At 39.9% G+C, this 21009-nt stretch overlaps 1 protein-coding gene and 1 pseudogene across 1 annotated transcript; one reads left to right on the forward strand and one right to left on the reverse strand.

The window, feature by feature from the left end:
• Nucleotides 1-1847: 1847 nt before the first annotated feature.
• LOC145000464 (dehydration-responsive element-binding protein 1A pseudogene) lies at nt 1848-2733 on the forward strand (annotated as a pseudogene).
• Nucleotides 2734-3661: 928 nt separating this feature from the next.
• LOC145002281 (uncharacterized) lies at nt 3662-4000 on the reverse strand. Its single transcript, XM_078961580.1, has one exon. The coding sequence runs from the start codon at nt 3998-4000 to the stop codon at nt 3662-3664; it is 339 nt and encodes a 112-aa protein (XP_078817706.1).
• Nucleotides 4001-21009: the final 17009 nt, after the last annotated feature.

The following is a 21009-nucleotide window of genomic DNA, read 5'->3' on the forward strand; positions in this document are numbered from 1 at the left end:
AATAATAATAATAGTCCATGCATAATGTTTAAAGAGGGTAGCAAGAAAGGAACAAGTCTCGATTTATTCTAGATTCGAAATTGATAAATCGAACTTTCTTCAACGATCATACCTTGATATGAAATCAAAGGGTCTATGCAAACCTGATAGTTTTATTATTCCAATTCCAATTCCAATTCTCCCTCCCTCCCTCCCTCCCTCCCTCTCTCTCTCTCTCTCAGCCGCCCTATGTCTCCATGCCGAGCTGGAAGAGGAAGCAATTTTTAGTCAAAAGAATTCATGCTATAGGGGCTGTGCGATGGAAGGAAGAGCCAAAGGGGGGCTGAGCAAAATTGTCGTGAGCAATATCCAATGTCCATTCGCAGATGACGAACGCGAGAGTAGTGTTTCTTCGGCGAGATAAAAGTGATACTGGAAATTTATTTGTTTGTGTTTCAGGAATCAATAGCAAAAAATAGATAGCAATAGCATATGGTGTGTGTATGACAATGCAGTTATCGCGGTCAAAGTTTCAACAACGGTCACATGCCGCTATTTGAGATCGTGGTTATCGCGGTGGTATAGCGGTGATATAGCGGGTTTTTAATATTACGTATAATTTATAATTTTATATTATATTTATATAAAAGTTATATATATTTGAGTATTAATATTATAAGTATATATAGAATTAATATCATAAACCTAAAAAGTCATATAAAAACATAACATAATATTCTATTATGGTAATATGGAAACTAGGTAGTGTCAAAGTGTCAAATAGAGTTTAATTGTATTGCTCGTGTTCAATATCATATTAGTAGGTCATAGTTGATATAAAGAGTTAAGTCCCAAGTCGTAGCTTCATAGGTGTGGTTCGATTTACAAAAAGCATTAATGGAGTCCGACCATAGCAGTTTAAGTTGTCGTGAGTACAGAGAGAGATGAGAAAGAGAGTTTTCGGCAGACGTAGTTGCTTTGAATGCTTTTAGTTATGATAGTTGTTTGGGCATTTTAAAATGAAAGTGTAGTAAGATCATTAAAACTAGTTTTTAATTGAAACAGTAACCAAATGACCCAAAATGTGAACGAAAATGGAATAGCGCCCGTAGCACCGCTATAGCGGTTATTGAAATAGCGGTAAATAGCGGTGAATAGCGCCGCTAATAGCGGTACCGCGAAATGAGAATGTTAAGTTGAAAATAGCGGTTCCTGACCTCCGCAAAACGCTATAGCGCCGCTATAGCACCGCTATAGCGCGCAATTGATAGCTTAGGTGTATGACTTTCTGTTTCGAAAAGTGCATTTGAATGGGTACCGATGGCTTGTGATTTCAAAAAATACATTGTTTGTGTTTTAGAAAATGCATTGTGGTTCAAAACTGATTTTAGAAAATGCATTGTGGTTCAAAACTGACTAAAGTCACGTGGTTAAAAACTATAGTGCAACCATAGAAAAAAACTGAAAAATGTATCGCTATACGTATCGCACCCTTGATTCGGTTTCTTTATTGAAAAAGAAATGCATTTGTGGGTTGACGATCATTTTAGTCAATAGCTATACTGAACCGAAGTGTGCTCGCTTATAACTAATACTATATTGGAATACTTCTTTAACGTATATAATTATAAATATAATTTAAATAATAAACAAATATCTAAATTGTTATTTAAAAGAATTTGTATAGAGTTTGCTTTTAAACTTGCATGCTAAGGAATATTAACACCACACTCCACACGTGCTCCTTTGTTATATCCGGGTTTATCCGTGTGCGCGTATTTATCGTATGCACGGAGTGCCTCCTCATATTGCATCGCGCCACCTCCAGTATATATATTCAACTAAAGTCATCCAAAAGTTAGCATTTAAAAGTCAACAAAAAGTCAACAACTAAAAAAAAAAACCTTAGCACATTTTGTTTTTGAAATGAATCCACCAAGTCCATGTTCTGACCCGGACTCATACTCCCACCCAAGTCCGTTAAACCGACCCGATAGGATGAGCCGGTCTCATGGAGTAATACTAGCATCAACTAAGCCAAAGAAACGGGCGGGTCGGACAAAGTTCAAGGAAACCCGACATCCAGTTTATAGAGGGGTCCGAATGAGGAGATCAAATAAGTGGGTTTGTGAAGTACGTGAGCCAAATAAAAAGACTCGAATATGGCTAGGAACGTACCCGACTGCTGAGATGGCAGCACGGGCTCATGACGTGGCAGCTTTGGCATTGCGTGGTAACCTTGCTTGTTTAAACTTTGCTGATTCTGTTTGGCGGTTGCCTGTGCCGATCACCAATAATCCCACTGATATCAGGAAGGCGGCAGCCGAGGCTGCGGAGGCGTTTAGGTTGAAAGATATGGAGGTTGACGGTGGTGATGGGAGGAGAGATGTGAGTGACGATAAGGGTTCTGTTGGGACGTTATCGGAGAGTGAAGGAATGACGACGGTGGATCCGGAGGAGGTGGAGGTAGAGGTGGAGAGTTATATGGATGAAGAGGCGGTGTTTTACATGCATAGGTTGATTTCTGACATGGCAGAAGGTATGTTGATACCTCCACCTCCTTGCTTACGTGGATGGAGTTCAGATGACGTGGAAAGTCCAGATGCTGACATGTGTCTCTGGAATTTCTCAATTTGAAAGCGTGTAAATTCATTGGAGGCAATTAAATTAACAATGTATATTTATTTGTTAAAATTAATGTACAGAAGCTCATTTTTTATTATATTATATTTTTAAATGGCTTTTTTAACAGAATAGTTATGAAGTTTTAACGTGATCAAGTGTTGGTTTGGTTCTTTGAGAAGTTTAGAAACTTATTTTCATCATTTTTTAAAGAAAATTTCATAATATTCTTTATAGATTATTGTTTGATTAAACTTTGAACTTTTGTAAGTAAACTAGTTATATTTGATTCATTACTCCTTGTGTGTTATACTAAACTGACTTTTTAATGTTTGTGTCGATGTTCGTTTATGATTTGTTGAAAATATACGAATTGTTATCATTATTGTTATTACAAGAAGGACACTTCCCATAACTTTATATCTATAATGGTTTTATAATAGTCGGCTTTTTAATACGGTCAATTTTTTACTTAAGATGAAATGATAAATGTTCTATATTTTAAACTAGGTGAGTTGGTAAACCATTTGAATTGTTAAAGTATGTGGAAAATATTATTAGTAATGTGTTAGACTCGAACTCATACGATTCTACTCAGTTTATGTGGTAATCGAAGTTCGTCTGCAATGACTCATGATATAAGGCATAGTCTGATGTTCGTAACAAAAATTAATCAATACGCGAAAGTTAGCATGAAAACAATCGTTATCGAAGTTTCGCTTTCCAGAAAAACTAGGTAATTTGGTGACGTTATACCATCTGGTATGTTTGTCACAGGTGGCGGATCCAGCCAGTAAGTTAAGTGAGGTGCATAATTGACCGTTGACCTTGTAAATAATAATAATAATAATAATAATAATAATAATAATAATAATAATAATAATAATAACAATACTTAAAAGTAGAATAACATTAAAGCATTCAACTAAATATCATTTTACAATTAAAATCTACGAGGAGACATAGCCAAGAAATGTTTGATAATATTCATTTGTAACCTTGGAAAATTCTTCTCTTCAAGCACAAAAGTTACATAATCATTTAAAAATTCATTCGAAATCTAATTCCACAAATCTGACTTGACAAGCTTCATCACAGAAAAACGTATCTCCACCGTTGCGGTTGCAACCGGCAAAAGCAATGATAACTTCAATAACCGGTAAACCAAAGAAAAGTTAAGATGCATATTACTTTCCAACGTCACTTTAGCAAGGTCGGATATACTCTTCAAAGTAGCAAATTTTGCATCTTGTTGCATAAAAATGGGGTAAACGAAAAGTTCATTTAGTATATTTAACCTATCTTTAAAGCTAAAATCATGTTGATAGAAACCGATCAACTTCCGTAACTTTGATGAGTCAAAGTCACAAAATGAATCATGTGGATTCAAACATGTCATATAAATAAGTAATTCGGAACTTACTTCATTAAAACGATCATTGAACTCTCGAATTTTCATATCCAAAACCACATTGAAAAAAAAAAAAAAACTCATAATAATGGTGATTGGAGATATTGGTGTACTATCTTCAGACTCTTGGATTAACATAAACTTCCCCCATGTTCACCATTTGAATGTTATTATTCTCACAAAAATCGGTGATATCCAATATAAGTGCATCAATGGCTAACATAACCCTAATAGACTTAATCTTTGCTACTGGTGAAAAGGTCTCATCATAATCAACTCCCGGAGTTTGAGAAAATCCCTTTGCAACCAGTCGCACCTTATAAGTGGGTACATTTGCATCCATGTCAGTCTTCTTCTTGAAGATCCATTTGCACCCGACTGTCTTACGACCTTGTACATTGTCAACCAGGTTCCAAATTTGATTGTCATGTGTGGATTGTATCTCGTTGCCCGTAGCCTCTTTCCATTTAGCAGCCTCAGGGCCTGCCATGGCTTCCGTGTAGCTGTTAGGCTCATCCAGACTTACCAGTGTGCTATCACTGATAAGTGTATCACCTTCCGCAGTAATATGGAAAACATAGTAATGCTTAGGTGCATTCCTAACACTCGTGGAACGCCTCAGAGGTACAGACTCGTCAGTCGAATCAACAGGAGTTTCCTGCTCAAGTTAATTGCTAGGGTTTGAGGTTCCTTCACCACTTGACTCTTGAATTTCTTCAAGGTCAATTTGCCTCCCACTATTTCCTTGGCTTATGAACTCTCTCTTTCTCTCTCTCTCTCTCTCTCTCTCTCTCTCCCTCCCTCTCCCTCTCCCTCTCTTTCTCTCTCTATCTCTCTCATGAAAGACTCCCCTCCTTGCTACAAAGACCACATTATCATTGGGTCTGTAGAAGAGCTAACCAAAGGATTTATGTGGGTAGTCGATGAAAATACACCTCTCACTTCGAGGTTCGAGATTATCGTGAGTCTTGCGCCTCAAGAAAGCCTCTCAACCCCAAATATTGATGTGATCTAGATTGGGATTTTTTCCAGTCCACATCTCGTGAGGTGTTTTGGCAACCTTCTTTGTAGGCACAAGATTAAGGATATGGTCAGCAGTCTCTAAGGCATACCCGTAAAATGAGATTGGTAGCAGAGCTCGACTCATCATGGAACAAACCATGTCCAACAAGGTTCGATTACGCCTCTCAGCCACACCATTAAGTTGTGGTGTCCTGGGAGGTTTCAGTTGTGAGACAATCCCACATTCCTTAAGATAGTCAAGGAACTTTGTACTAAGATACTCACCACCTCGATTGGATTGAAGCATCTTAATGTTTCTGCCCAACTGATTCTCCACTTCCTGTTTAAACTCTTTGAACTTTTCAAAGGTTTCTGACTTATGCCTGATTAAGTAGACATATCCATATCTACTACAATCCTCAATAAAATTCACATAGAAGTGGTTAGCATCCCTTGTGGAAGTTCTGAAGGGTCCACACACATCAGTATGTATGAGTTCCAACAAACCCTCACCCCTAGCACAAGTACCAGTGAAGGGTGACTTTGTCAGTTTCCCAAGTAAACAAGATTCACAACTATCATCCGACCTCAGGTCAAATGACTCCAAGACTCCATCCTTTTAAAGTTGGCCTATGCTTTTCTTTGTTACATGTCCAAGATGACAATGCCATAATGATGCTTTATCCAAGCTATCAAAAGAATAAATACATAACACATTATTTCCTAGGTTATCAACAACCGACATAGTTTCATATACACCATCACAAGGTAATACTTTAAAATAAATAACATTATTAAAGAAAGCAATAATACCACCACATTCATTATCAAACGAAAAGGTAAACCCTTGTTTGTACAAACCATGAAAGAAAATAATATTTCTCGCCATTTCAGACGAGTAACAACATTTATTCAAATCTAGTATTAACCCACTACTTAGCAACAAAGAATAAACTCTAATGTTGGTGATAGGTGAAGCTTTCATATTCCCCATGATCAAGTTTATCTTCCCATGCTCCACATTCTCACTTATTCTTAGCGCCTGCAAATCAAAACATATGTGAATACCATAACATGTATCAAGGACCCAAGAGTTAGAATAGAGTGAGTTATTAGACAATATAGTGTAAATACCTGCATGGTTGTGTTTCACTTTCCCATCCTTAACATCTTGCAGGTACTTTGGGCAGTTTCGTTTCCAATACGACTTGTCATGGCAATAGAAGCATTCAGCCTCTTTAGGGTTGGCAGAAGGAGTGACAGAACCTCTCTTGGTTCTACTTGAAGAGAAGCCATCAATGTACTTTCCCTTGGTACCCTTCGAAGAGCTCTTCCTCTTTTTCCCTTTACCTTGCCCGATTACCAAGACAAGGGCCGCAGTAAGAGTATGAGTGGTAACAACCGATTTGCCTTTAAGACCACTTTCGGTGGTCTTTAAAAGTCCTTGAAGTTTGCTGAGTGTAAATTCCTCCTTGTTCATGTGATATGTCATTCGAAATTGATCATAACATGAAGGTAAGGAGTGAAAAATAATGTCAATTGCCAACTCCTCAGGGAAGTTCACATTCAATTTCAGCAAACGATCCACATACCTTTACATTTTCTGTAAGTGGCCCTTGATGGGTTCACCATCCTTCATCCGAGTTGTTATCATGGAGGAGATGATGTCATACCTCTCTTGAAGAGCATTTTTTGTAAGTGACACGTAATTTAATTATAAACTTTTGCACTTTTTTTCTGGGACTCGGCGAGTTGGAGGCCCCAACTCGTCGAGTAGAGGTTAAATTTGGATGCGGGAAGGAGAACCTACTCTCCGAGTCGGATGCCCTGACTCAACGAGTAGGCCAGTCTGGATGAAATCCTAATTTTAAGGGTTTCCACCCTATTTAAACACTTATTCTAAGCCTCATTTCAGCCTCCATCATCCCTCTCACTTCCAGTAACCCCTAACTCGAAACCCTAGAGCTTGTTGAGTGTTCTTGAGCCATTTTGGTGTATTTGTGGTGATTTTGAAGTTTGATAAAGAGAAGGAAGATTAAGAGATCAAGAGTAAGCAAGAAGATCCAGAGGTTTTGTCCCATTTCCAATCACTTGAGGTATAAAGCTGAAACCTTGACCATCTATCTCTTAGATCTCCAGTTAGTGCTCATTTCTGCACTTTTTGGGCTTTTATAGAGCCACGTGCGAGATTGTGTGGTTCTAAGAGGATATGACTTTGCATCTGGAACCATTGAGGGTCCTTACGACATAAATGTGCCAACTTTATTGCCATAAGCACCCCATGCATCTTGTAAATTTCATTTGGGCCAAATCCCCCATGCATGGACATCAAGATTGGAACTTTATGTATAATATGGACCCTAGGAGGTCAGATTTATGGTTTGGATGCATTGAAACCAACTGAGAACGAGTGTCTAGTTTTAGACATAGAAAGACTCGGCGAGTTACTCATGTGACTCAGTGAGTTAAGGTGTATTTTTCCACCAAATCCTTCTGATAATGGACTATGTGTTAAGTTAGAAGAGCACTCAGTTGTTGGGCTAGTTAAGGACCTGGAAATCATGGGACTCGGTGAGTGAATGAACTAACTTGGCAAGTTTATGGCTATGTCCTAAGAATATGAAGACGAACTCGGTGAGTCCAACACTAAGAGAACCACCATGCATGAAGATGAACTCAACGAGTTCATGAGGAACTCTAAGAGTCAAGGATCAAACGTCCCAACTAGCATGAAGGTGGGCTTGGCAAGCCCAAGGATTAACTCGCCGAGCCATATGTAAAGGGTCCCGATTATGTATCCTGGAACTCGATGAGTTGGTGGACCAACTCGGCGAGTTGACCAAAATTTGACTCTGACTAGGGTGTTGACTTTGACTTTGACCTAAGTTGACCATGAAATGGTAACTAAGGAAGATGATTATGTGTAGGATTAGAGAGGAGTTGATCCCAGCAGCAAGGACAGTTCAGACACTTCACGACACTGAAGTTAGTTACCTTCTAGTAGAAATGGGTCTAAGGCACCAAGGCCGGCCCGCTAGTAAGAGTTATAGTAGAGATAATTGTCTTTGTGATAATTATCTTGTATGTTGTTATATGTTATGATTATGTGGTAGTATGCTATGATGTTATGTGTTATGTTAGGAGGGGTAGGATAGACCCCGGTACCGGTGAAAAAGGACATAAGGGGTAGTTAGTACCCAGTTATGATAGACATATTATGTTATATGCTATTATATTATGTCATAGTAATAGGTGTGAAATAGTCCCTGGAGACCGGTTGAAAGGACTAAAGGGGTAGGCCATCACCCAGATATGCTAAGCAAGGTTACCGGTCGAAAGAACCGAAGGGTTAGGCCAGCACCCAGATATGCTAGGCAAGGCTACCAGTCGAAAGGACCGAAGGGGTAGGTCGGGAACCTAGATATTCCTGGCAGTATGTGTTATGTATGGTATGTGGTACGATGGGGGAACTCGCTAAGCTTCATGCTTACAGTTTTCCGTTTTGTTTCAGGAACCTCTTCATGGAAGGGGAAAGTCTCGGTGCGGTAGCTGCACTCACACACACATACACACACACTGGATTCCGCATTTTGAGATTCATTAGATTGTACTCTAATTTTATTACTATTTGATGTTATGATTGTGAGACATGATTATTATGGTTTTTATGGATTGATATGATATCGACAATGTTTTCAGTAAATAATTTTATAAGTTACTTATTTAAAAACGAAATTTTTGGTCTTGAAAATTTGAAATGGTACACTTTGGGCGTACAGTTTTGGATTGTGTTTCAGGTATCTCAGAGGATCGCGGAAAGGCGAAGGCATAATCATGCACCTCCTCGTGTATAGTTTTGTGATATTGGGCAAACTCTAATATTAGACACATTTTGAAAACTATTTTGTAAACAATGATTATTTTTGGGTTGTTTTAATAAATATACATTTTCATGAATTTTATAGATGTTACAAGTTGGTATTAGTGCCTTGGTTTGAGTGAATTGGAGGAACAATCATGTGAATCTAGTCTTAAAATAAGGAAAAAGATTTTAAAAATGATTTATCAAATGTTTTTCAAAATAATCAAGGAGTATGTGATGTGTACGATTAGTCGGAGCCAATAAGTAGACCCCAAAATATCATACTGTTATTTGACATTGTGATATGTTAGAATAGCATGCTAGTGATAGGCTAGGGATGTTCAGGATTTTGCATGATAGAATTGTCTGATTATATGAAGCCTGATAGCCTAGGATTCTTCTTCAATGAAATTGACATCATTACTATAGTTGTTTAGTGTGTGCATCATGGTTATGGATAACTAAGATTTTATAGCCTGAGAATGTCTGGTTTGGCCTTATTTATTGTTCTTGTTTGATGAAGGCCTTAGGGTAGGATCAGATATTCGACTGTCTATAGGATCCAGTGTTATGTATGATTAGCATATACAAATTTTGAAGGGTTGTTGGAAGTTTCATGGATGAGTTGTGTGGGGTTAGTCGGCATGTTTTGAGATGTTTATCCTTTCCACTAGGTAGTGGGTATTGAGTGTATGATTATGCTAGTGTGTATTGTTAGGGTGTTGTGATGATCCTCTGAGATAAATATGGGTAAGTGCGGCAGGTAGTATGGACCTGTAATATTGAAAGCATAGGACTCGTAGGCGTAACAGGGAAGTCACAACCCCTAGAGATTTGTTGGGGATTGATTCCCCTGATGTGATATGCTTTTTATCTGATATCCTCCTGGTTTACTTTTAGCATGGTGACTACGAGGAGATTTGAGGTTGGGTCCGAATCAGGATCGGGAGTTGGCAGTCAAGGTGGGTCGGCTGCATTGGATGACAGGATCAGGTAGATCCTGTAGGAAGAGGTTATTGCTCGCTTCCGAGCTCAGTTGCCAGATATTTTTGGGTCTATTAAGACTGTCATGATTGAGTACTTCGATGAGGGCAATGTTGCTTTGTCTGAGGCTGATGTGGTTGCAACCACCGCAGACCTTGCGGCTATAGGGGTTGCATCGGGTCGGGTTTTTCAGTATTAGGACTTCGACAATACAAAGCCCCCAACTTTCGATGGGGTGCATGACCAAATCATAGCCTTGAGGTAGCTATCTGATGTTGCGTAATGTTTCTTCACATATTCTTGCCCAGCTGACCAAAAGGTCAGGTGCGCTCTGAACCTTCTGAGGACCAGAGCGAAAGATTGGTGGAGGCTTGCTACTAGTTCATTTTCTGCTGAGCAGAGAGCTACTATGTCTTGGGAGCATTTCTTGGAGATGTTTCGCTCTAGATATATGTCACTGGTGGAGTGTGAGAAGTTAGCCCAGAAGTACCTAGATTTGAGACAGGGGACAGAGACGATGACAGAGATCACCAAGATGTTTACAGAGAGGGCTATGTTTTGTCCTGAGTTTGCTGCATCTGGGTAGGCTCAGATGGCCCGTTACTTGAGCATGCTCAAGACGGAGATCAAACAGTTTGTTTCCACCCAACGCTATGGTTATTTGTTGGAGATGCAGGAGGCCGCCAAGCGGCGTGAGATTGAGATTGATTTGCAGACGAGGAAGAAGAGACCGGACCCGACGCAGTCGTAGCCTGTGCCAAAGTGGTTTAAGGCTGCTAATGTCATATGTGGGGGTCGGAGGGGCCATAATTGTGGGAAGTGTGGCAAGGTTCATGAGGGCGTTTGCCGATCATCTTCTAGGTGCCACAAATATGGCCGGTGGGGCCATATGGCGAGGGATTGCCGCCAGCAGGCCCCAACACTCAGTTCCAGGATTCGTTATCATTGCGACCAAGTTGGCCATATAAAGGCTAACTGTCCCTCTCTTTCTAGTAAGTTGGTACAGGCTCCAATGTCGGCTAATTTGAGGATCACTGATGGGACTCAGGGCAGGATGGCACCCCTGAGGGTTCGAGGTCTCATTTTCCATCTCACTATCTAGGAGGCCAGAGCAGCTCCAGATGTTATGACCGGTATGTTTCTATCCATTATTTTGTTGATTATGTTTTATGTTATGCTTATCGTTATACCTCTGTTAGGTATATTCCTAGTGAACTCTTTGCATGCTCTAGCATTGTTTGAATTGGGTGCGAGTTGGTCCTCTGTATCTCGATCTTTCAGTAGAGAGTTTGATATGCCTATTAGAGAGTTAGAGTGACCGTTGCAAGTTTTGATCGATAACTAACACGGGGTTTCTACATCGTCAATATATCATGGTTGTGTTCTGAAGATCTTCGGGGTGCCTTATCCGATCAATCTGATCCTTATCCCCATGGGGGATTTTTGCATGATTATGGGTATGGATTGGCTGAGCTGGTTCGGCGTTATGATTGATTATAAGGGCTAATGCGTGGTAGTTCGAATCCCAATTGGGGGAGAAGTGGTTATCCATGGATAGGACACCAGGATGGGTTCAGGGTTTTGTTCTGTACCCAGGGCTCGACAATATATTCAACATGGGTGTACGAGTTATTTGGATTATATAGTGGATATGCGTGTTAGGGATCAGATTTCAGTTTCAGAGGTTCTGATTATCAGAGAGTTTGCAGATGTGTTTTCGGAGGAGTTACTCGGTGTACCTCCTGAGAGGCAGGTCAAGTTCAGGATCAACCTTGTGCTAGGTACGACCCTGATTTCTAAGGCCTCGTACCGCTTAGCACCACCATAGATCCAGGAGTCGTCATATCAACGGAAAGATCTTCTAGGAAATTAGTTCATCATATTGATCAGTTCTTCATGGGGAGTGCTGACTTTGTTCTTCAAAAAGAAGGATGGTTCACACCAGATGAGCATTAATTATCAGGAGTTGAAAAAGTTAATGCTGAAGAACTGTTATCCCCTTCCACGGATTGATGACCTATTTGATTAGTTGAAGGGTGCATCTTGGTGAGAGAGGAGGACATGGATAAGACCGTGTTTCGAACTCGTTATGGGCATTACGAGTTCGTGGTAATGTCATTTGGGCTCACCAGTACGCCAGTAATATTCATGGATTTGATGAATTGAGTATGAAAGTCGATGCTCGATCGTTTTGTTATTGTGTTTATTGATGATATATTGGTGTATTCCAAGACCAGAGAGCATCATGAGGAGCATCTTCATGAGCTTCTGGAGGTTTGAGGCGAGAATGGATTTATGCTAAGTTCTCGAAGTGCGGTTTTTGGTTACAAGAGGTTTAGTTCCTTGGACACCTCGTTAACTAGGATGGGATATTGGTTGACCCGGCTAAGATCGAAGCCATGATATAGTGGGATGTTCCAAAATCTTCCTCGAATATTTGGAGTTTCTTGGATTTTACAAGGTAATATCGAAGATTCATTTAGGACTTCTCTAAGATTGTAGTACCCCTCACTCGTCTGACGAGGAAGGGGTGGATTTCAGAAGAGGCCCTAACCTACAATCACTGGCGGCTCGTCCTCCACATCCCGTTCTCTTCGTGATCTTACCCTCCTTCCCGGTGCTTCGGGACCAACAACGGGGTCATCATTTGAGATGGCATAATGGCCACCACCATAGTCTTCAATTATCCGTGCTCGTCAGAAAAGAATGGGATTGAACGGAGGTGTCGGGATCAATGTCATGAAGTTCCATGCACCGCGGTTCATCAACCCGAATGAGTTAGCCAATTGGGTGACAAACATTCCACCATTAATACGGGAGGTTTTGCGATCTTTGACCGCACCCTCCGAAAGGTATGAAGCTATACACCAAGGGATGTTGCAAAAGACGTCGGGTGTTATTAAGCTCCATAAATAGAAGACATCAAGGTTGGAAACCTTGTCATCATCTTTCCTTTGGTTGATGGTGGAGGAAATAAGGCGGTGAATGAGGCGGTGAGTTGGGGATCGGATGCTCCCTTCTTGTGCAGACTTCGGGATGTAAACTTTATTTCCAATGGTATTCCACCAGCTCATGCTTGTAACTCCATCGGGGAACACCATATGAGTGTTTGCCAAAAAGGCCCGAAAGATGTTTGTTGATACCAAGGGCTGATCGTAGATCCCTAGTCGGCAGGCAAGATCCACCACCGAGCATTGACGATACTCGCCCCCAAGACAAAAAGTAAAGCTTGTCGGGTGATACACATCCACTCCCCCGGTAAAAGATACCGTGGAGAAAAACTCCAAACAAAGCTCTAAATAGACCGGCTCTTGTATGCGGAAGACCCGGCTCCACCCGTCACAAATCATTGTCTCGCCTTCATGTTGGAACTCCTTCAAAAGGTAAGGAGCTAATTCCTCCTCATATCGAACACTTTGCAGCCACTCCCAATCAATTCTGTTTGGCACATACACCTCCTTCTTCTTAATATCAGAGAGCTTCTTCTTCCATTTCCTCATTGTTGAAGCGGATTCAATTTGCGGGAAGTTTAACCATGGAAACTCCCCTTGGTTGGAATTAGAACTTTGTCCCCTTCTGAACATGATTTCTGCAAAACAAATAAACAAAACCCAGAAAACACAGAATATAATTAAAAATTGGCTTCTAGCTGTAACTCGACTGGACTCGTCGAGTCCATGCCCGACTCGGCGAGTCGCGCAACCTGCACGAGTCGGTCGACGGGTCGCATAAAATTGGACCATTAAACCTGTAAATTCTTTCAAGGGTTTTGTCTCAACACTTAGTATTGATGTATTAAGGCCAAAATAAGCATTCAAAACAACTTAATTCATTAAAAATCAAAACCCTAGAAATTTAGAACTTCTCAAAAACGGGTTTTTCATGCAATTACTACCATGGATTGCCTTATAATCATGTTCTTAACAGAAAATACGAAGAAATTTGTTACCTTTTTGGATTGTGCTTGAGAAATTTGGAAGAACTTGAAGAACTTGATGAATGCTTGAGAGAGAATGCAAAAAGCGGCACCCGACGAGTGTAGATGTGAAACTGATTCTTAGGGTTAAAACCCTACTTACCCATTGTAAAATTAATTTCGAATTTTTTTTTCTGTAAATAAGACCGACTCATCGAGTCGTGGTCAGACTCGGCGAGTCTGGTCGCGAAGTTAATTTTTTTTTTTTTCTGAAATCCATGTGGACTCGTCGAGTCATGGTCAGACTCGTCAAGTCTCTTAAAAAAAATGTATAATTTTCAAAATTTTGCTGTTTATTGTGAATCATTTCACCCCACACTTAGGCTATGCACACTCTCAAGCAGACATGCCCGATGATTTGAAAGATTAAGATTCAAAAACGAAGGGAAAATAAAAAAAGAAAAAGAAAACTAAGAAGTAAAAGAAACCAAACTCTATATAACGGGTTGCCTCCCGCCAAGCGCTTCTTTTTGAGGAGTCATTAGCTAGACTCCTTCTCATCTACGTTTTGTCATCTTCGAGCATCGGGAACGCACGCCTAACTTTTTGTGATTTATACTTGGTCTTTTAAGCGTGGATCTTTTTCTTGTAAGCCCTTTTTAATTCATCTCTTTTTCTTTTCATTGCCTCATCTTCAGCTGCTTGGGCTTCCCTTTTCCTCTTTTTCTTCTTTACCCCCTTCTTTTTCACCGTCTCTTGAACCTCCTTTTCTTTAAATTTAATAACTTCACATTCCATGATGTTCCGTGCTCTAGGTTTAGTGGTGAATTGGTGATCAGCTTCCTCCCTCGTTTTCTTTATCTCTGCATCCTTTCCGGTGCTTAACCCTTCCTCGAAATGGACCGTATCAAGACATGCTACATCGGCGTATTGAACTCTCCTTTCCTTTACTCTTTCTGTTGTTTGTTCTTCTAAAGAATCTTGTATATTATTGAAATCCAAGGTATGTGAAGGACTAGTAACAGGCAGATCTAAGTCGGCCAAGTGTTTGCCCAAATCGAATGGACTCGTCGAGTCCACTAGAGTAACTCGGCAAGTCGGTACGAATTCCCTAAAATCTTGGGTTTCTTCTGAGTGGGCTCCTTCCAGTAGCTTTTCCAATTCTTCCAAGTCCTTGTTAACATCTCCTTCTTCTTCAGAGTGTATCACAAACTTGCTTGGGTCTTCTTTCATCAAACGTGCAAGCTCTTGTTCTAATATCTCATCATCCAATTGGATCATTGAGACTTCTTCAATCTTTTTCTCTTCTTGCTTGATTTCTGGAATAGCTTTAAACTTCACAGCCTCATCACCCACTCTCAATGTCAATGTAGACTGACTTATATCAATTAAGGCACACGCGGTGTTCAAGAAGGATCTCCCCAAAATAATTGGAATTTCGGGGTCTTCTTCCATATCAACAACCACGAAGTCTACTGGGAATATAAACTTGTCAACTTTTATAAGGAGATCTTCACAAACGCCTTTTGAATGGATTATTGTCTTGTCCGCCAAATGGATCTTCATATTCACCGGTTTTGGTTCTGGTAGATTCAACTTCTTATAGAATGACAAAGGCATCATATTGATGCTTGCCCCCGAGTCAGCTAATGATCGTGTGAAGATCTCATTACCAAATTGGCACGGAATCACCATATTTCTGGGATCACCCTTCTTTTTAAGTAGCTCACTCATCAAGACTTCTGCAACTTCAGCCAAATCCTTCCTAGCAGCAAAAAGGCCCTTAAGCAAGTTGAAGTATTTAGGCGTTTGAAGTATTGTTTCCACAAATGGCATATTAACTTGTAGAGCGTTAACATGATTCATGAAGGTTCTGTATGCTTCAACTTTTTCTGCAAGCATGGCTTTGGTTGGGTATGGCAGTGGAGGCTTATAAGGTTTCGAAGAATTGATGGGTTTCTCATTTTCGCATGGACTCGTCGAGTCCACAGGAGTGACTCGGCGAGTCGGGTCGGGTTTAGTTGGCTCCGGTTCTTCTACCTTGTCTTCCTTCTTCTTGGAGATCCTTAGTGCTTCTGTAATGTTTTCTTCACTTCTGGAGGTTATTGCGCTCACGTTCTCATTTCTTGGATTGGGCTCGGTGTTGCTCGGAAGTTGGCCCGGTCTTCTTTCATTCACTTGATGTGCAAGTTGTCCCAGTTGCTTCTCAATGTTGAGAATGGAAGCTTGCTGATTCCTCAACATGTTTCTGGTTTCTTGCATTGCTACATCATGATCATTATGTCTTTTCTCGGACGCGGTTATGAACCTTGTGAGTATATATTCTAAATTTGCCTTCTTTTCCGTCACCGGCTCTTCCTTTTGATAAAATCCCCTCTCCCTCTGTTTGTATTTCTCCTCCTTAGCCTTTTTATACTCTTCGTATGGGAGCCATTCCTTCTTCGGTTTCCTCCAGTCTTCATCGTATCTATCGCCACTGGAATAGAATACTTGAGCCTTTTTATTTCCATTCTCGTCTCGATCACAATCCTTGGTAAGATGGGGGCCGCCACAATTTTCGCATCCAACCCTAATAGCATGGATCGTTTGATCCATTTTCGTCATTCTTCGGTCTAGGCTATCGAGTTTAGCTATTACTGCCGCCATGCCATCGTTCACCGAGTTTACTGCTCCACGACTCACTTCATTCCTCGGGTTGTGGTATTCTCTAGAGTGCCTGGAGAATTCTTCAATTAATTCCTTTATTTCCGTAGGTGGCTTTCGGGTGAGCGGGCCTTGTGAATCGAGTAGTTGCCTTGTGGTGACATTAACTCCATCATAAAAGATAGAGACCTCTTGTTGTCTATTAAGATCATGGTGGGGGCAATTTCTAAGTAGGCTCTTGTATCTTTCCCAAGCTTCATAAAGAGATTCTCCGGGTTGTTGCTCGAAGTTGGCAATGGATTTCTTTAGCTTGGCTATCTTGGAAGGTAGGCAGAAATGATCTATGAACTCTTCTTTCACCTTGGCCCATGTGGTAACCGATCCGGGAGGGAGTGACTTCAACCAATCCTTTGCAGCTCCTTTAAATGTGACAGGAAGCATGCGTAGTAGCTGGATCTCGCGAGGCACATTGGGTACATTGAAGTAATCCGCCACATCATTTACTTCATCCAAGTGCTTGTAGGCTTCTTCATGATCTCTCCCGTGAAAAGGGATCTCCTTGAGTTGAGCGAGAATACGGCCTTTTAGTTCAAACATAGCGGTAACGGGAATTGCGGGTTGCACAAGTCCCGGGCCGGTGTCATCACGCATCCTTTTCTTCCATTCCCCCATGGGGATTTCGTCAATATTAGCCATAGCGGTGGCTAAATCGTCTTCAAACTCAGATGTGTGCTCGTATGTGGGCTCGTTTTCTTACTCGGTCTCGTAGTCGGTGTCTTTTGGGATCGGGTCTTCGGTTGTCAACGATGCACTGGATGCTCCTGATTTGCTGCTCCTTTTCTTGCTAAAAACGGATATGAGGTTTTTGAGTGGTGAGTTCTTCGAAGAAGCGGTTTCTCCAACGGTTTTGACCTTGTTTCTTCTTAATGCGGTTTCCGTATCTTCAAGAGGGGGAACCAGAGGCGTAGCAGATCCTCGGGTCATGAACCAACTGCAAACAAAACAAAAAAAACAAAACAAAACGCGTAAAAAAGAACAAAAAATTAAATCTGATTCAGCGTTGTACTCGCCGAGTCGGGGCGAATGCACTCGGCGAGTTCAAGTGAAAATCAGGGTTTTTTTTTTACCTAAAAACTTAAACAAAAATTAAACAGAAATTAACTTTGTGTAAGATGAATCTTACACAAAGGATCGATTGAATTAGAATTTTAATGCTACTTTTAGAACCGTTCCCCGGCAACGGCACCAAAAACTTGATGTGTGTAAAACTCACTTAGTTTTAATCCTACTTTAATTATCAAATAACACACAAAAGGCAGTGAACCTATCAATTGTGGTATAGCTAAATAAGCAGGGTATCGAACACAGGGAACGGTAAATTAAATTAAAAACTAATTCTATCTAAGTTGATTAAGAAAATAGGGGTTTTCTCTAGTTTTACAAGACTAGAAACTTACTAACTATAACTAATTTAAGACTAGAAAATGACAATTTAACTAGATTCAATAATGGGAAAGGAACTTCTGTTTAGTTCAACTCGGTTAACTCTATGGTTGATTTTAAGGTAATAGTGCAATGGATTAATTCTTTCGTTGGTTACCGATTCAAGTGATTAGGTTCATGTTCACTACCCTAATCCTTAGCAAATAAACTAACTCAAACAGTGGTCAATTGCTTAATTTAATTATATTTACTAGATTAATTATTCGGGTTAAGTTAGACTTGCAATAGTTAATTAATTTATTATTCTTAATTAACCTCTTGTTTGATGGTCATCTTACAAGCTTGCACATGAATTTACTCAATTTCCTTACTAATCCTAGTTTCATATTCATTAATCCTAGACATATGGTATAGTGGTCACATATCATATGAGGTTGATAATCAATAGATGTTCATGCTAATCAATTATCTTCCTATTAACAGAAAATTAATTATCATTCATACACAAGGTTCTTTAGCAAGCTAAAATAACAAAAATTCACCAACTTAGAATTAATCCCACCAATCAATCAAACCATATTGTCAACTTTGTATCCCCAAACAGAAGTCTAAAGAATTTAGTTCATAACTAAGGTAAATAACAGCAAATAAACAAGTTCAAGTTGCTTAATCATGTTGACAAAACAAAAGAATAAGTAGAATGATGAAATTGTGCCTTAATTACTCCCGGAATCGAATTCTAGCTTCCTTGGTCAACTTCTAGGGTTCTTCTGGCTTCTTAATCGCAGCAAATCACTTCTGAAACTTCCCAGAATTCTTCGCTCTCGATCTGTGGAGTTATCTTTAAATATGCGTTCCGACTCATCGAGTCAAGTGGTGACTCATCGAGTCCCTCTCACATTCTTCGTATTGCGATAACTATCTTGACTTCCGAATCATTATCCTTCTGATTCCTCGACCGGACTCGTCGAGTCCAGGATCGACTCGACGAGTAGAAGCCTTTTTTTAGGTGTTTTCCTTCTTCATTCCACTCTCGAGCTCCTAACCGCTTCTCTTGCTTCCTTTCGCTTCCGAGCTTCATCTTTGGACTGAAAAACATAATTTAACACTTTTAAGTACCTTTTGTGCATAATATGCAATAATTTAGCTAATATATGAATAAAAAACTATACTTAATACACACTAAATATGCACATATCAGTGACTCCATTAGAGGTGCAACATTTAAGGCATTGAGCTTTTAAAGGTCAAGATTAAATCAATAACAAGAAAGGTATTCTTCTAACCCTAATTTGAATAGAATTTCGTTCTTATGAATGCTAGATTAGGCTTCTTGCTTTGGAATTTTAATTTTCATGCATAACTTGAGAAAAAATTAAATCCAAAGCATTAGTGTTGCATGTACACCATAGAAATGATGTAGTGCTCAAAATCCATCAAAAACAACCACAAAAAACACCGTAAGCCACGCGGATTAGTAAATAATAACTACAATAACAAATAACACACATAATCACATGACCATACAAATATCACCCATATATCAAGTAATTCAATAACAATTATACTCACAAATCTTCCTAAAGAGATCTAAAAAGGTATCAACTTAACTTTACAAGTAACCATGCACTGTTGCTCAACAACTATCAAAAAAATCATCATGTCAATTCGTAAAACATCAATGAATAACACCGTCTCATCCCATGACACATCAATGAATAACATCGTGTCAGTCTGTGATACATCAACGGATAACACAATGCCAAGCTGTGACAAATCAACAACATTACTTCCTCATTTGATTCACCTACACGTATTAATATACCATCATGTGGTATACATGTGTATCTCTATAACATCATAATATTGACGGTATGATATTCAATCATTCATACTAGAATATAACTCATATATTGTAACATATAGTTATCACAAACAATAGGTGTTAGAGTACTATTACTCATATGGTTAGGTGGCAGACACATCGACTTTGGTCCTTGACCTACTCTACTTTCCAACTCGTCACATTCCAATACCTAACCAATAATTATCAAGTTCCTCAGAACCCATCACAATTCACTACTCATTTTACTATGTGACTATTTGCACCAAACTCAATACACTTCATAATACAACCACAAAAAGCTTAACCATTAATCTGTTAACTAAATCTACCACATCGAGTAAATTTAGTAAATTAGGGCTTACAATCCTCATAGTCATAAGTAACTATCTCACTGTAAGATGTATTTACAAATCTTACCAACATGATCGTAATAGCACCATATCTGTAACACCGTAAAATTTCAAGACAATTTTTTTTTTGGATTTTATAGAAACAAAATTCATTTAATATTCGTAAAAACACCCATGTTTGAAATTCAATCCATGTCATACAAAAATCCCAAGATCTCATAACATAAAAATCCCGTGTGTGTGTACTGATCAAGCAGGCGCCTTCCCACGGTCGTCACTAGTACCTGAAACAAATAACACAAAACACTCTAAGCAAAAAGCTTAGTGAGTTCACCAAAATACCACATATAACACATATTAGCCATTCGAGGCTATAACTCTGTGGGTCCGTCCACCCAAACTCTGTGAACCCTCAGGTTCTAACTCTGTAAACATGCACAGCATAAATCACATAGAATAATGCAGTGCAACACATAACACATATATAGCACACAAACACTGTATTACATAACTCTAGTTACCTACTCAAGGTAAAGTATAGTGAGAGGACTCACCTCGCGTATCTCGATAACTATCTGCCTCGTAACAAATGTGATCTAGCCTCCGCCTAATCACACAAGATAATACACCCATAAATACAACTGAACTCAACCCTAAAGGTCAACATGGTCAACGATCAACTTTGACCAGACTCGACGAGTACACTAGGGCGACTCGGCGAGTCTACATGTATCCACTAATTCCCTGGGATCCTCTGCTGACACGTCGAGTGTTTTCCTAACTCGACGGGTTCCACCTGGCATGAGTCGCGGGGCCACCACGACTCAACTCGCCGAGTCTCAAAAGCAACTCGGCGAGTTTCGGCTTGACTCAGTCCACCCGTCAACCCTCTCTGACTCTCCCTGACTCACTGAGTCAACCCCTTAACTCGGCAAGACCACTCGTTGAGTG

This window comes from Lactuca saligna, chromosome 6 (genome assembly GCF_052625555.1).
Source record: "Lactuca saligna cultivar CGN05327 chromosome 6, ASM5262555v1, whole genome shotgun sequence".
NCBI classification, from domain to species: Eukaryota; Viridiplantae; Streptophyta; class Magnoliopsida; order Asterales; family Asteraceae; genus Lactuca; species Lactuca saligna.